At 39.2% G+C, this 13,277-nt stretch overlaps 1 protein-coding gene across 6 annotated transcripts in view; it reads right to left on the minus strand.

The window, feature by feature from the left end:
- Positions 1-13,277, minus strand: part of RALBP1 (ralA binding protein 1) — a 32,804-nt gene that overhangs the window by 1,837 nt on the left and 17,690 nt on the right. For 4 of the 6 annotated variants that reach the window (XM_058825273.1, XM_058825262.1, XM_058825281.1 and 1 more), the window contains exons 3-9: positions 6,519-6,977; positions 4,391-4,740; positions 2,816-2,977; positions 2,221-2,352; positions 1,616-1,723; positions 740-861; positions 194-317 (exon numbers count right to left, since the gene is read on the minus strand). In XM_058825273.1, coding sequence (XP_058681256.1) covers positions 194-317; positions 740-861; positions 1,616-1,723; positions 2,221-2,352; positions 2,816-2,977; positions 4,391-4,740; positions 6,519-6,977 — 1,457 coding nt within the window. Of the gene's footprint in view, positions 1-193; positions 318-739; positions 862-1,615; positions 1,724-2,220; positions 2,353-2,815; positions 2,978-4,390; positions 4,741-6,518; positions 6,978-7,236; positions 7,332-7,557; positions 7,681-13,277 lie in introns of those variants that run through there. The other 2 variants (XM_058825307.1, XM_058825299.1) reach the window with 2 other exon arrangements.

The following is a 13,277-nucleotide window of genomic DNA, read 5'->3' on the forward strand; positions in this document are numbered from 1 at the left end:
TGTGCTGTAGCTCAGGGGTGTTGTTTAGCACTGCTGGCCCAGGCAGCAACAGGGACTCGCACACAGCAGCGATTTAAAAGCTGCGTGTGGGTCACAAGCCTGGGCAAAACTGATGCACACAACCAGTTTGCACCTGTGCAATCACATAAGCACCACAGGAGAGAACCAGTGAATGCTAAGAATCAAATCCTACCTCCAGTTCCTCGTTCTGTCTCTGCAGATCCTCCAGGATGACCTGCAGCTCCTCCTCATCTTCACTCTCACTTTCACTCTCGGAAGAGTATTCCTCGGTTTCGCTGCGGCCGTGCTGCTGGCGACTGAAAGAGCAAGGGCAAATTCCACTTTAAACGCTTCCTTGAGTCTGCCAGAACTGTAGCAACACAAGAGACTTAACTTTCATCCCCTCAATCATCTGCCAGTGGTTTAAAGAGCAAAATCAGACTTCCCTTTCAAAGCTTAATTAATAAAAAAAAAATAAAGCAGTGATTTTACAGGGGGATTTTTTTAGTGCACAGGGTCAAGTTTCCTTTAGATCATAATTCCATTGTTAAAACAATAGAAAATATCCTGCAAGATTCAAATTTGTCAAGACTTCAACAAAAACAAGTGGCTTTCAACTGTGATGTTCACTGGGTGAGCTTTTAAGTGTGGTCTGGAGTATTCTTTCAGCAAGGCATTTATGCACTTTCAATCCCAGCATGCTGTCCTGGCTGGGCTCTGCTGTGAGCTGGCCCCTTACCTTTGTATTTCAACTATTTCTGCTCGGAGCCGATCTATTTCTTCCTTCTCGGAGGCGATCTGTCTCCGCAGAAACTGCTCCATGGCCAGCAGCTCTTCTTGTTCTGTTAAAATCTCATTCTCCTGCAATGATCAGTTAGTTCACTTAAAGCCTTGACTTTATTTCCTACAGGAGCATACAATAAGTATGAGATGATGCTGTTCTCTGAAATACTTTCAGTGGCAGTGGTTAGCATGTCTGCTTTGAACTTTGATCCATCAAGACCTCAAAGCAAATAAAAAGTTCAAACCCAACAATGTCTGTTCTAAATCCTCAAGATAATCACTATACTGAATAGTTGTGGAGATGACACACCAAATCCTGGCATGTTTGGCTGCCTTTCCTTAAATCACAGGAGAAAACTCTGGCCAGCCAGTAAAATAACTAGAAAAACTGAATTACATGTCTTTGATCTTCTCTCCTCTGTACTTTCCTCCTTATATTCATTTTCAAAGCTACTGGGGGAAGCAACAGAAGGCAAAAAAGCCAAAAGAGTTGCCTTATTTCCTTTGATCAGCAGGAAAGCAGTTAACAGTACTGAACCTGGCTACACTGGGAAGTGGTGCTTTCTATGTACATGAACAACAAAGGCCACTTTTTTTCTTTCACAGTTTCTGCTGTTACCAAGAGTCTCCTCAGCTCTGGGCTCACTCCTGCAGTCAGCATTCCTTCCCTGCTTCACTGGCCATTAAAACAAAGCCTTGTGGTTTTAATGTACACAGAGACCCCTCTGAGTCTGCAATGTCCCCTCTGCATCAGAAGGGACAAAGAAGTGTTTAATAGATCTGAAATATAAAATACCATTACCAGGCAAACAGGTAAGTGCCTGCCAGCTACCTGTGCAAGCAGAATATTTATAACTTCTTCATTCTCATTCATTTCTTCTTTGGAGACATCCTCCTTTGAAAGGCTAGCAATTTCTTGTGCAATCTTTGTTTCACACTCCTGCCAGAGAAAGAAAACAACATTTAAAGGGACAGATTCCCTGGTCAGTGTATTTACTCTAAAAAATATTTTTTTGAATGCATTATTTTCCAAATTTAGAACCACCATCACAGTTGTCTTCCAAATTTTGAGCACGGTCTGTCCCATCTGTGGGACATAAAATAGTTTAAAAAATACTTCTCAGATTTGTTAACCTCAAGTCCTCCAGTAATTCCTCTTGGTACTCTAGGACTCAATGCAATGAGCATGTTCCCTAGCAAACATTAAGGTTTTCATCACATACACATTTTTTGTGAACAGCTGTGAAGATCTCCCTGTCCCTATGAGAGCCAGCTAAGCAGAAAACACAATTGCTCATCAGGCATGTAAAGTTAAAATGAGAAAATCTGCAGCAAAGAAGACTGAAAGGTGTTTTGATCTGCCTAGGTGTCTCTGCACTGTTATGGATTAGGATCCCTGCTTTAGCTGTCTGGCCAATGAAGAGGAAAGTTACCCACCTGTCTCTTAGCTTCTCTTAGTTTCCTTTTAAGAGCTGTTAAGATTCTCTGCACCTCCCAGAGTCTCTCTTCTTTGGATAAGTCTTTTATCCCTGCCTGCAAGTCTCTGTGTAAACAGTTCAGAAGGAACTCCTAGAAAGATTGCCAAAGAAATCATCTTTAAATATATTGTACCAGAGCAGATTGAAAAGGAAGATCTTTCTTGCTTTGTGGCAATGGGCTGGGAGTTCTGGTTTCAAACCTTGGCATGTCCATGAACAAGTGTTAACACAAGCCCAGCATGGATCCAGAGCCAGCTGAAGAGCAGTAGTACTAAAGAAACCACCCTCCCTAATGGGCTCCCCTGACCCTCCTCCCACAGCCAAAGTACATAGCAAAGCACTCCATGGGTGACACAGCTATGAGCATCACAAGACCATAACAACTTTCCACACATGAAAAAGGAAAGGAAAGCATCAAGCTCTTCCCAGTGGTCTCACCAACAGGATAATTGTGATGGACTTAAAGTGCATGTTACAAACTTAGGAGAATTTTCTGCTGAATGTATAAAAGCCAGGGCAAAGATAAACAGAAAAACACTCAAGTAATTGCCAACCTGCCGCCTGATTTCTTCTTTGATGCTCTCTTGTGTTTCTGGAAGTGCTGGCATTGTTGCCATATTTGACCAGCGAAGAGGTTTTGTCACCTGCTTGAGGGTCACATTTCCAAAGAACTCTTGAACATGTGTAAAAAACACGTACAGGACACGGTTGCTGATCTGAAAAGGACAGGATATTGGTTAAGATGATTTATTCACATCATCTTTATCTACAAAGCACAGTGTCCTCCAGAAACAGCAGCCTTCAGTAAACCTTTCTGTGAGCCACAGTCCTGTCAGTGTGTCTTGAGATTAAAATCTGGATTTAAAACTATCTTTACTTTCAACAATGCAGTGTTGGCCTCAAGAGATCACTGTTTCTCTTACCTGTGCATCTGAGACACTTTCATACTAAACTCAGCATCTTCACATCTCTTAACCTACCAGAATTATTTCCATCACTGATAGACGTAGAAATGCATTCAATCTCTTTGTGCTCACATAAAGACAGATAGTAAGAGGGAACATCAAGCCTACTGTGTTATACCTGATGGCTGGCTACACCTTCTCTCTCTTCCCCCAACCTTTAAGTATTCTCTACAGCTTCTCTCTCAGATGACTTAATATAGTAGGAAAAGGTAGTATGAAAGTATCTTTCACTATATTCCTTGTTCTAACCTTAGACAGAAGCAAGTATATTTACTTTGATACTTTATCTTCCACTGACATTTAAAAAACTATCCTGAAACAAATGTTAGAGTTGTGTCATTACCTGCACTTCAATTGCTAAGATTTAGTTACCAACAAAACATGATTGGGCCTGCATTGTTTTACCCTCATTGTTACTTCTTTTCCTAGCTAGAGAGGTGTCTGGCACAGCAAAAAAGCCAGGAATAACAGCTGGCCCTTCTGCTACTGGGCCTCCACCTGAACTCTAATTATAAAGTCAGGCTTTTCTAACTTGTGGGGTTGCTCTAGAAGATCCACACCCAGTAATGCCACGTTTTCATCATGCACAGGACTAATTCTGAGCTGTATTTAATTAAATATTTCCAAGATGTCTATTAAGGAATCAAGCAATCCAGAAACCACAAAATCTTACTGGAAAACCAAGTCAGTTGTTAATCCCCAGCCATTTGGCTGCAGACAACAAAGCCATTTTACCTAAGTCACTACTGCACCAGGAAGATCTATGTGCAGGACAGGGTTCATTAGCCTGATATTAAAATTAAGCAACAATATCTTAACTAAACTATCACTTAATCAAAACCCCACAGAAATTGTGTATCTGTATGAATTATTGAATCAAATCAACATTAAATTACTTCTCCTTATGACAGAAGTGAAAGACAGCAGTCTTTGTAATACTCTGATAATAACCCAAATATCAGAGCCACAGTATGCAAGCCCACATGCAGAAAGACTTTTGTTCCCCTTTTCCCAGCATTTTGGGTTCCTGAGGCATAAAGAGGAGCTGTAAATTAGCTAAACTGTATCAGACAATACCCAATTCCCACCTGCAAAAGAATTCCTACAAAGAAATCTTTCTTGGGCTGCAGTTCCTCTCTAAGCCCTGCAGTGTGGAGCACATACCTGAACAGTAGGGCTGAGCACTATAGAAATATTCTGGATGTTCATTTTTGTTTCTAGTTCCTTTGCAATAACATGGTCCATATGCACAATCAGCCATGAAATCAGGAGATGGTTACACTCTGGCAGCTCTTTGAGCAGCTTCTGGCACTCCTGAACTTTCTCAGCTTCTGTGCTCTTTCCACAAGCATCCTCAAAGCGGGGCATGAGCTCTTTGGTAAGCAGATTTTCGGGCAGTTCCCGCAGGTACTGTTTGAGCAAGCTGGCGACTGTGTTGGGCTCATATTCCTCCAGGTTTGGAGATTCTTCACGATCATAGGCTGCCTTCAGCTCGTCAACTTTTGATTTTATTCCTTAAAATAGTTAGATCGAGAATTAAGAGAAAATTTGACTGTAAATGTGTAACAGTTATATTTAAATTTTTGTTTTTGGAGATGCCTTTATTTGACCTCTCCTTACAATTTCAGATAATTGAGAAGGACCTTTTAAAAGTTATGCACATGTAACAAAGTGAAAATCGTGACTCAAAATTACATGGTCACTGGTTCTAAAAGCACTGACTATTTCTATGAAGCAAAACCAAAGCACTGACAGAGCTCTGAATCAGAACTGGTGCCAGCATTCCCTTTCATCAAGGAACATAAAATAGGGTGAGGAAAGGCTGGGAACTCGAGATCAATTGTGTATTTGCATTAAGCTTCTTTCTGGCTGTTCAATTACCCATCCCTAACCCAGGCAGCAAATATGTTTTTAGTTCAGATGCTGTGCAATGAGCTCTGCCTATAACAGCTTTCCTTTGTCAAAACAAACCCCACACTTTTTAGTTTCCAGATTTCCAGCTGGCCCTCCTCAGCAGAGGAATCTCACACAGGATCCTTGATCTGAGGCACCACATGATTAAAAGTGTGTTCACAATTACTCAACCCAGCCAAGATTTTCTACAAGGTGTTTGTATAAACTCAGCGACATTCCAATCTTCCTAAGCTTGGGGAAATTTCATTCTTGCAGCTGAAACACCCACTCGGGTTACAACAGTTTGGTGCACAGCCCTGGCTTGGCTCATACTCAATGAGCACAACTGGGCACATTCAGCCCCTGGAAAATGCCAGGAAAACATGCTCAGTTTCATGGCCAAAATGAGCCACCACAACAGCTGCAGGCCACTAAGGCATGGCTCTCTCTGAGCTCTCAATTTAGACAACGCTACACGCACAAGAGGGAGCTGTTGCACTGGAGAACATGTACAAAGGACACAGCAGAAATTAAGGAAAACACACCTGTGAAAAATCCCAACACATTGTGAGTAAAAAAACAAGGAACCAAAATGTGTCACTAGGCAGAACTAAGCAACTGCTTAAGGTGCTGCAGTATTTCTGCATGCCCACCAAACACCATGCAGATGGACAGCATGAAGAAGCTAACGAAGCCTTGAAAATAATTTCATTACTGGTTTACAGCAATAGGAAACTTGATTCAAAATGCTTTTCCTGAAATTAATTTCCTTGCTTGTTCTTGTCCCCTCCAATGTAGCCACAAAGTACTTACAGGAGCTGCATTTGTGGTGCAGCTCACAAATAAAGGGACTGTTTTGTCTAACATGACTTAAACTGAGGTTTCACTTATGTAAGCTGGTGTTACACAACTACCACAGTTAATTAGCTGCTGTTGCTAACCTTAGTGAAACTTGCATTTTCTGCTTATTAGCAAATTTGCTGAAAGAAAAGTTTTCAAGGAAAAAATATACAATGGGACTAACCGGCAAAAGCAACTTAGTGGGAAGCATAAACAATGAAATGGTTATAGCTCATGTTTGCTTTTGCTATCAGCTACCATTATATTTCTAAAGCAGAAGAAAAAATACAACATACTAACACATTTTATTCACTGCTACCATCCCATGACAAAAGGCCAAAACAGGTGTGTTTTTACTGCCATTAAGTAGTACCATGACATTACCAATTTTTTCTGGTACTTCAGACCTACAAGTTTGCTTAACTTTGACTACCTGATTAATTAACCTTCTGGATAATTAATGGAACTATAAACAGTGTACCTAGATGTTGGAAATGATAAAATAATAAATTTGCAAGTGAAGACCTTAGGAACCTGGATGTCAGGGTGGCCAGAGTACCTGAAACTCTGTAGATGCCTTCACATTTCATGCCATACTTCTCTACGTAATCTATACATTCACGGAAAACTGCTGGCAGGCGGATGCCATCGTACATCATGGTCCTGTCTACTGCGTCAGACAAAGGAATGCCAAACACGGGTCTGTGACTTGGAACATCCACTTGAGGTATCTCTGTCTCTTGAATTGGCTTTTTCTTTTTCTTCTTCTCTTTCCATTGTTTTACAACATCTGCTGCAGTTAAGTCTTTTGACTTTTTCTCTTTGTGTTTGTCTTCCTTATGTTTTTCTTCCTTGTGTTTTTCATCTTTGGGTTTCTCTTTTATTTTAAAATCCTTCTCCTTCTTTTTGGAAAAGCTGGGTTTCTTGAAGACGTGTATTCCCTTGGAGCGCTTCAACTTGGAAGGACTTTCAGCTTCGTCACCGGAACTGTCCTCTTGAAACGCAGCGTAGCCTTCCGCTGTTGGGCAAAGCAGGACAAGGGAAGGGGACAGCTGTCAGTCTGTTTACTTTCCAGACAGCAACAACAAGAAGTTGCACGTAAGGAGGAGAGGGAAGAAGCAACAAGAATTAAAAAACAGTGCCCGTCTGACTCGTCGGAAGGTTTTCTTTAGTTACACACTTGAGTGGATAAGGATTAAATCAAGTTGTATAATTATATCAAAGATAAGCCACAGAGCTCCTGAACGATCTAAACAATGAATACTTTATATACTTACTCATAATGGCTATGTCCATCTTATAGGCTAGATTCCCATCTAATAGTCAAGGAAATGCAAAATAAAAACAACTGTCTGGCAACTTCTCTATGTTCCTGCAATCAACAGTATAAGAGTTGCTGTTAAGGATCATCTACTGCATACATAGAAGTCTAACAAATTTCAATTAACAACAAACTAAACTCCAGCCACTTAAAGTCCCAATCCTTTTCCAAAATATTATGAATTTAAAGACAAGTATGAAGTTAATAAAGTTTCAGCCTCAAATAAAATACAAAAGATCCCACCCCAAACATAAACCAAAAAAACACTAGCACTTACTTTTTACTAGATGAATAACACAATTCCAGTAACGCTAGAACAATACCTGCCCATGAAAGTGCAGATTTGCCTTAAAAAGAACATGGGAGAGATTCAAACAAGTCCCTGGGCTGAGCACACCACTCCAGCAGCAAACATCCAAGTGCTGTCTAAAACATGCACCAGGTGCTTTTAAGTTGCTACGCCTCTGCAGCTGGCCCTGCCTCACCTTCAGGCAAGAACACAGGAGTCTTTAAAGATGGATTACAAAAAAACCTCAACAAACATAGCAACAAAAAAAACCAACCCACAAACAAACCCAGCAACATGCAATCCAACACAACTTTCAAGTCCACTAATTCTAATTTTACATACCCAGTACCCTATATAAGAAAAGTAAGCCTGAAACCTGGTCAACAAAGGTGACATTGGACACGCCATCTGCACCAGCCAGGTCCCCCAAGGCAGTGGGCAGCAAGCCCCCATTAGGAGCCCTTTGAGGCTCTTCCACTACCCACAGGCAGAGCCTCTGCTCGAGTGAGGCAGCACTGACAGCCAAGTGCTCCTGCTGCCTGAATAGTTTTGGGCAGAGGAAAATTACCCTCTTGATAATATCCGAGCATATCACGCACAAGACTATAGCTGAATTTTTTCCAAGTGGAATATCTGCAGAACCAGGGGGCATTTAGTCTGTCCTCCTTCCAATTCTGAACTACACCAGACTGCAGAGTCTCTCAGCATTTTTTCAGCATATAAAAGAACTGTCTCTATTTTGAAGCCTCCTTGACTGCTCTGTAGAAGATAGCTTGTAATAGTCAAACAAATATAAGAAATGTATTGAAGCACGGAACTACCATAAGATAATTGCAATTGTTGAATCAGCTCAGTCTTTGCAGCTGATACTCTTCCCTAGGACTACCAAACACACACTTTCCTAGAAGACTGAAAAAGACTGTAAGAACTGTTCCTGTCGAAGGGGAATTTAACATAAAAATGCAAACATTAACTGAAGGCCAACCAGCAGCCAGGTCTTCTCCTCCCTGCTTACTCATTATGTCACTTACTGGTTTTTGTAAACTAAATCCAGACATGGGCAAGGATTCAAATCTCACTCTGGTACAGAAGCAACTGTGGATCCACCAGCTACAGGAGCACCCATCTTCACTGTGTTTTATGAGAATGAGATGGGGCTGGCACCAAGGTTCCAGATGAACTTCAGAGATGTTATTTCCAAACAGAGAGCCAGGTGTCCCCCAGAGAGAGCCCGGAACAATCTGCCCTCAGTGTTTCCTCCTGGGTAGCTGTGACGGCTCCCAGTCACACAGCGTGGGGTTCCCACATGCACACCAGCAAGTGCCAGCACTGGAACGCAGCCTGGGAGGTTGGTGCCACCAAGAGAGCACTGCTCACACATCCCAACACTGCACTCTGCAACACAACCCCAGTGCCTTCCTAGGTCTGTGGTAATGTAACACAGCAAGAGAACATTACTGAAACTGGTATTTCTTGAATTCATGGGAAGACATGAAGGTGCAAGTTAAATACAAACCCAGCCTTTTAAAATTTGTCTCAGTAACATAAGTCAACAAAGTTTAGAAACATAAACTAATACAGATTCACACAGAATATCCCAAGAGAGGATTTGCATGTCTCTCAAGAATAGCCTGATTTTCTTTACTATACTTGTGGTTATAAAATTGCTGTACCTTTCACCAGTGATACAATAGATTGAAATATAAACAACTAAAGTTAAAAATTACCAAAAGTGCTTGAAAAATCAGGTAATTTTAAATATGGAAAGAGCATTACCCAGGGTATAGTAAACTGGTATTTCTGTCTACTGTTTCCTCAAGACTTCCAGTACTAATAGTCCCCATTTTCCCATCACTCTGCTCTATGCCACTGACATTTTCCTCCATCTAAATGAGAACAGTACTAATGTAATAAATACTCCAATTTCACCAGCACAATGACACAGCATAATCTGCCAGTTCCTTTTGTTAGACCTTCCTTCCACGAGCATGCCTTCATTGCAGTTATTTTAAATGCAATGCTTCAAGTTACATTACATGTAATGTAATGCTTGAAGTTCCCTTATCTTACTGAGAATTATAAAAACCCATTATTATTATTATTATTATTATTATTATTATTATTATTATTATTATTATTATTATTATTAACAACAGCAACAACAATAAATTCCAGTGTTATTCTGGAAAAATCTAGTTTACAGGCTTATAATCTTTGTCATGCAGCAAGTCCAATGTCTCTATCAGTCTGCATACTTGGGAATACTTCTGTGTTCTCATAACAAAGCACTAAAGTCATGCTGTAGTATTTATTGTTAACTCCAAGGGTGGCATTATTCAGAACTACCACTTATCAAACCTACTGCAAGAGACATTTTGTTCATTGGGTCTCTGATGGGTTTTTTTAAAGTAAATTACAACTCTACAGCTGATTTGGCTCCCCAGGGAAATCTGCAGCATCTGTAATTAATTAATTGAAAGAAAACATGGATGGCTTTTACATATGAAAGAATTAGTAGGTCAAATATGACTGAAGTGCAGTGCAAGCATGAGTTACCTAATGCCAGTTTGTCAGAGAGACTGTCATCAGATTGTACAGCATTTCTAAGTAAAACTAAAACACACAAATGCACAATGAGCTTGAATAGATGGGTTCTATTTTTATTATCAACAGAAACTTCTACCTTACAGACACTACCAACACTCACTATCCAACTTTCAATTAGATCAGTTTGTCTTTAATATTCACTTGATTCACTGATGTCAGCACAACACTCCCAAACAAATTCTGCATGCTAATTACTCTGCAGCACCGTGCCAGCAGAGCAAATGAAGCTGAAATAAGAAATTTGTCTTACTTTATTTTGATTTAAAATAATCACTGGCATTGAAAGGCAGACCTTTATCTGCAAATGGTGCTTTGCTAGATAAACACACAGTGGTACATAGAAATATACAGTGATTTGTCAGCAGAACAGGATGCAGCAACACACCCTATTTATCCCAAAGATAAATCCTGATATGAAGAGCCTCTAATCTTTATCAGGTGTAGAAAATTCTAATAACCTTTTAGTCTGTAGATCTGAAAACTGTATTCAGAGCTTCTCCACACACTGGACAGTAAAAATGTTTTGTTTGCAATAGCAGTGGTTTGGTTTTAGTCTTCATCTACATTCCAAAGGAACACAGAGGAGCCCTGTCCAACACATCAAGGATCTGTCTTTCAAAAATTTTCTCTGAAATTTTCAGAAGAGTTCATATCGATGATCCTACTAACCTTTCACATGACAGTTTAGTACAATTCTAATAATTCTCCATTTTCTTGGAATTGTACAAAGAAAATCCAGATTCTTGTAAACAAAAAAAAATCCTAGCTGTATATTGAACGCATTCTGCCCATCAGCATCAATCTTCAGAAGTAAATGAATAAGCAGAGTAAGATCTACTCCATACAGACTCTTTATCTACAGAAATTCTAATGGGAAGAAGAGCTTCTTCAGAGGTATTTTACCATAACATTTGTCTTCTGCAAGAAACTGCATATTTTATGGCTTTATCAACATGTGATTAGTGACAGGTGGTTAAACATTTTCAAAAATCAATTACAGTGGTTGCTGTTTCACATAATCCATTGCTGCTTAACACAGATCCATTTTTGCTCTCCTGCTGTTACAGGACAAGTTCTGTTTAAGTCAGGGAACAGATGTGATTTAAAACTATGCCAGTAAAAAGAAAATTCCTTTTAATCCCTAGTAAGTCTCCTAATCTAACTCACTCTACAGCCAACCAACACCCAGTCTATCAAAAGAGAGGGGAGACTAAAAATTAGTGGCTGAAACATTTCTCCAGTAGCCAACATTCCACATAAAAAACAATATTAAATTGAATTTTCTATTACCTCCAAAACATTTTTAGCACTTTTCTCCCAGAATAATTGCTGTGTATCATTAGGTTACTGACACTAACATGAAAAATTCAAATCATTAAATAACTATATCTATATACAAAAATATGGAAAAGGGTATTTTGCTAGCACACAAAAATGCTTTTTTATATAGGTGATAATAATGAAGCTAAGAATACATTACTCTTGCAGAAATTATTTACCTGAAAAACCAAACTGAGTAACTTTGGGGTATTTAACCTTCCCTGCTGCTCTTCAAGCACTTCTGAAGTTTACATTTAGAGTATCACTAAAATAGCTCAAGATTTTGTGGGATTAAATTTAGATAGAGTTTCAGGTGTTAGAATGACTTTGTCATTAATTCACTAATATTGCAAGTTCAATAAACACTCACTCTGTCATAATGTAATGTTCAATTTTTTTCACTGACACGTTCAGTTATATTTGTTTATATCCCAAACAGCATCATCATGGCAGGTTGTGCACTACTCAAAACCAAAGCAGGTAGCCAGAAAAAATGAAAAGAAACAATCTGAAGACATACAACAAAATTAAAAAGGTGAAATAAAATGAAGAACCGAAAGGATGGGAGGAATAACAAAGGCCAAATCTGGAAGGAAAAATCTTAAAATCTACCATGATAAGCAACTGTACAGTACACTTGCAATTTAGACAGTTAAAGTCTATGTTGAGGGTATATTTGCAATATTGATTATTTTTGTAGTGTATGAGATGTACTGAAAGCATGGTATGTAAATTACTCTTCTATCTGACTGGCAATTATATGACAGACATATATTAGGGCCAAGAAATGCTGAATGCCCTTTACATTAGTGCTGCAAGATATTATTTTGTTCCTCCCATTTTTTACATTTTTGTGTTCTTTGAGGACTTTTTCATACCTTTAAAGGTTCTTTTAAGTAACAGAGATTGCTTTACATCAGCTATAAAATCCGCTATAAAATGTGTTGCAATCTCTTGTGGAAAAAAACAGTTGCAGTGCCAATGTGCACAGACCCGTGTGAATTTGCTGAAGCAGCATTTCTCCTCCTAAACAACAGACTCCAGCTACACTATCACCATGAGACATCCTGAATTCCACACAAAGAGATCCATACGATGAAAAATGTTGGCATCTACCCATTTCAGATTTAGAGGTGTGCAATACAGAGCTTCAACAGAAAGCTGGACAGTAAAAAAGGAACTACTGCTAGCCTGAATTTAGACCAATCAATACCAAATTTTCAATGCCAATCCAGTAATCTGTATTAGGTCAATATGGTTTACATTACAGAAAATCACTAATGAATCACTTTTCTAAAAACCTGTTTCAACCATTGGTTTAAACTTGAGGATGCATCTTTGAGTTACAGTATTCCTTAGGCAAACAGTTTTTAGTTAAAATAGCCATAGCCCTTCTTAACTGTGGTAGAAACAATTCCTGCATTCCAGGAAACTGGTTTGATTAAAAGCAGTGCAGTGACAGCAGATTCTTAAGGAGTGATTATTTAAATATGTGCATGCATATTACAAATAGTGCCCATATTAATTCTAACAGAATACTGTCTCACTGTTTCTGATCTTCCAAATTCCACATGTAAGAAACAGCAGGATACACTGTATCAGAGATTCAGACATTTTGAGATTTTGCTAAAACAAATATCACAAAGTACTAGCACTTGGGCTGTGGTATTTAGGTTTCAGAGACTTGGACAGGAAGAGTCATTCTGGTATTGAGAGTGCTCAGTATCAGCTTAGTATTTCCAAGTGCTTTGTTCTTTCAGAATATGTAGAAAAACTTTCTT

The sequence above is a fragment of the Ammospiza caudacuta genome, chromosome 1 (genome assembly GCF_027887145.1).
Source record: "Ammospiza caudacuta isolate bAmmCau1 chromosome 1, bAmmCau1.pri, whole genome shotgun sequence".
NCBI lineage: Eukaryota > Metazoa > Chordata > Aves > Passeriformes > Passerellidae > Ammospiza > Ammospiza caudacuta.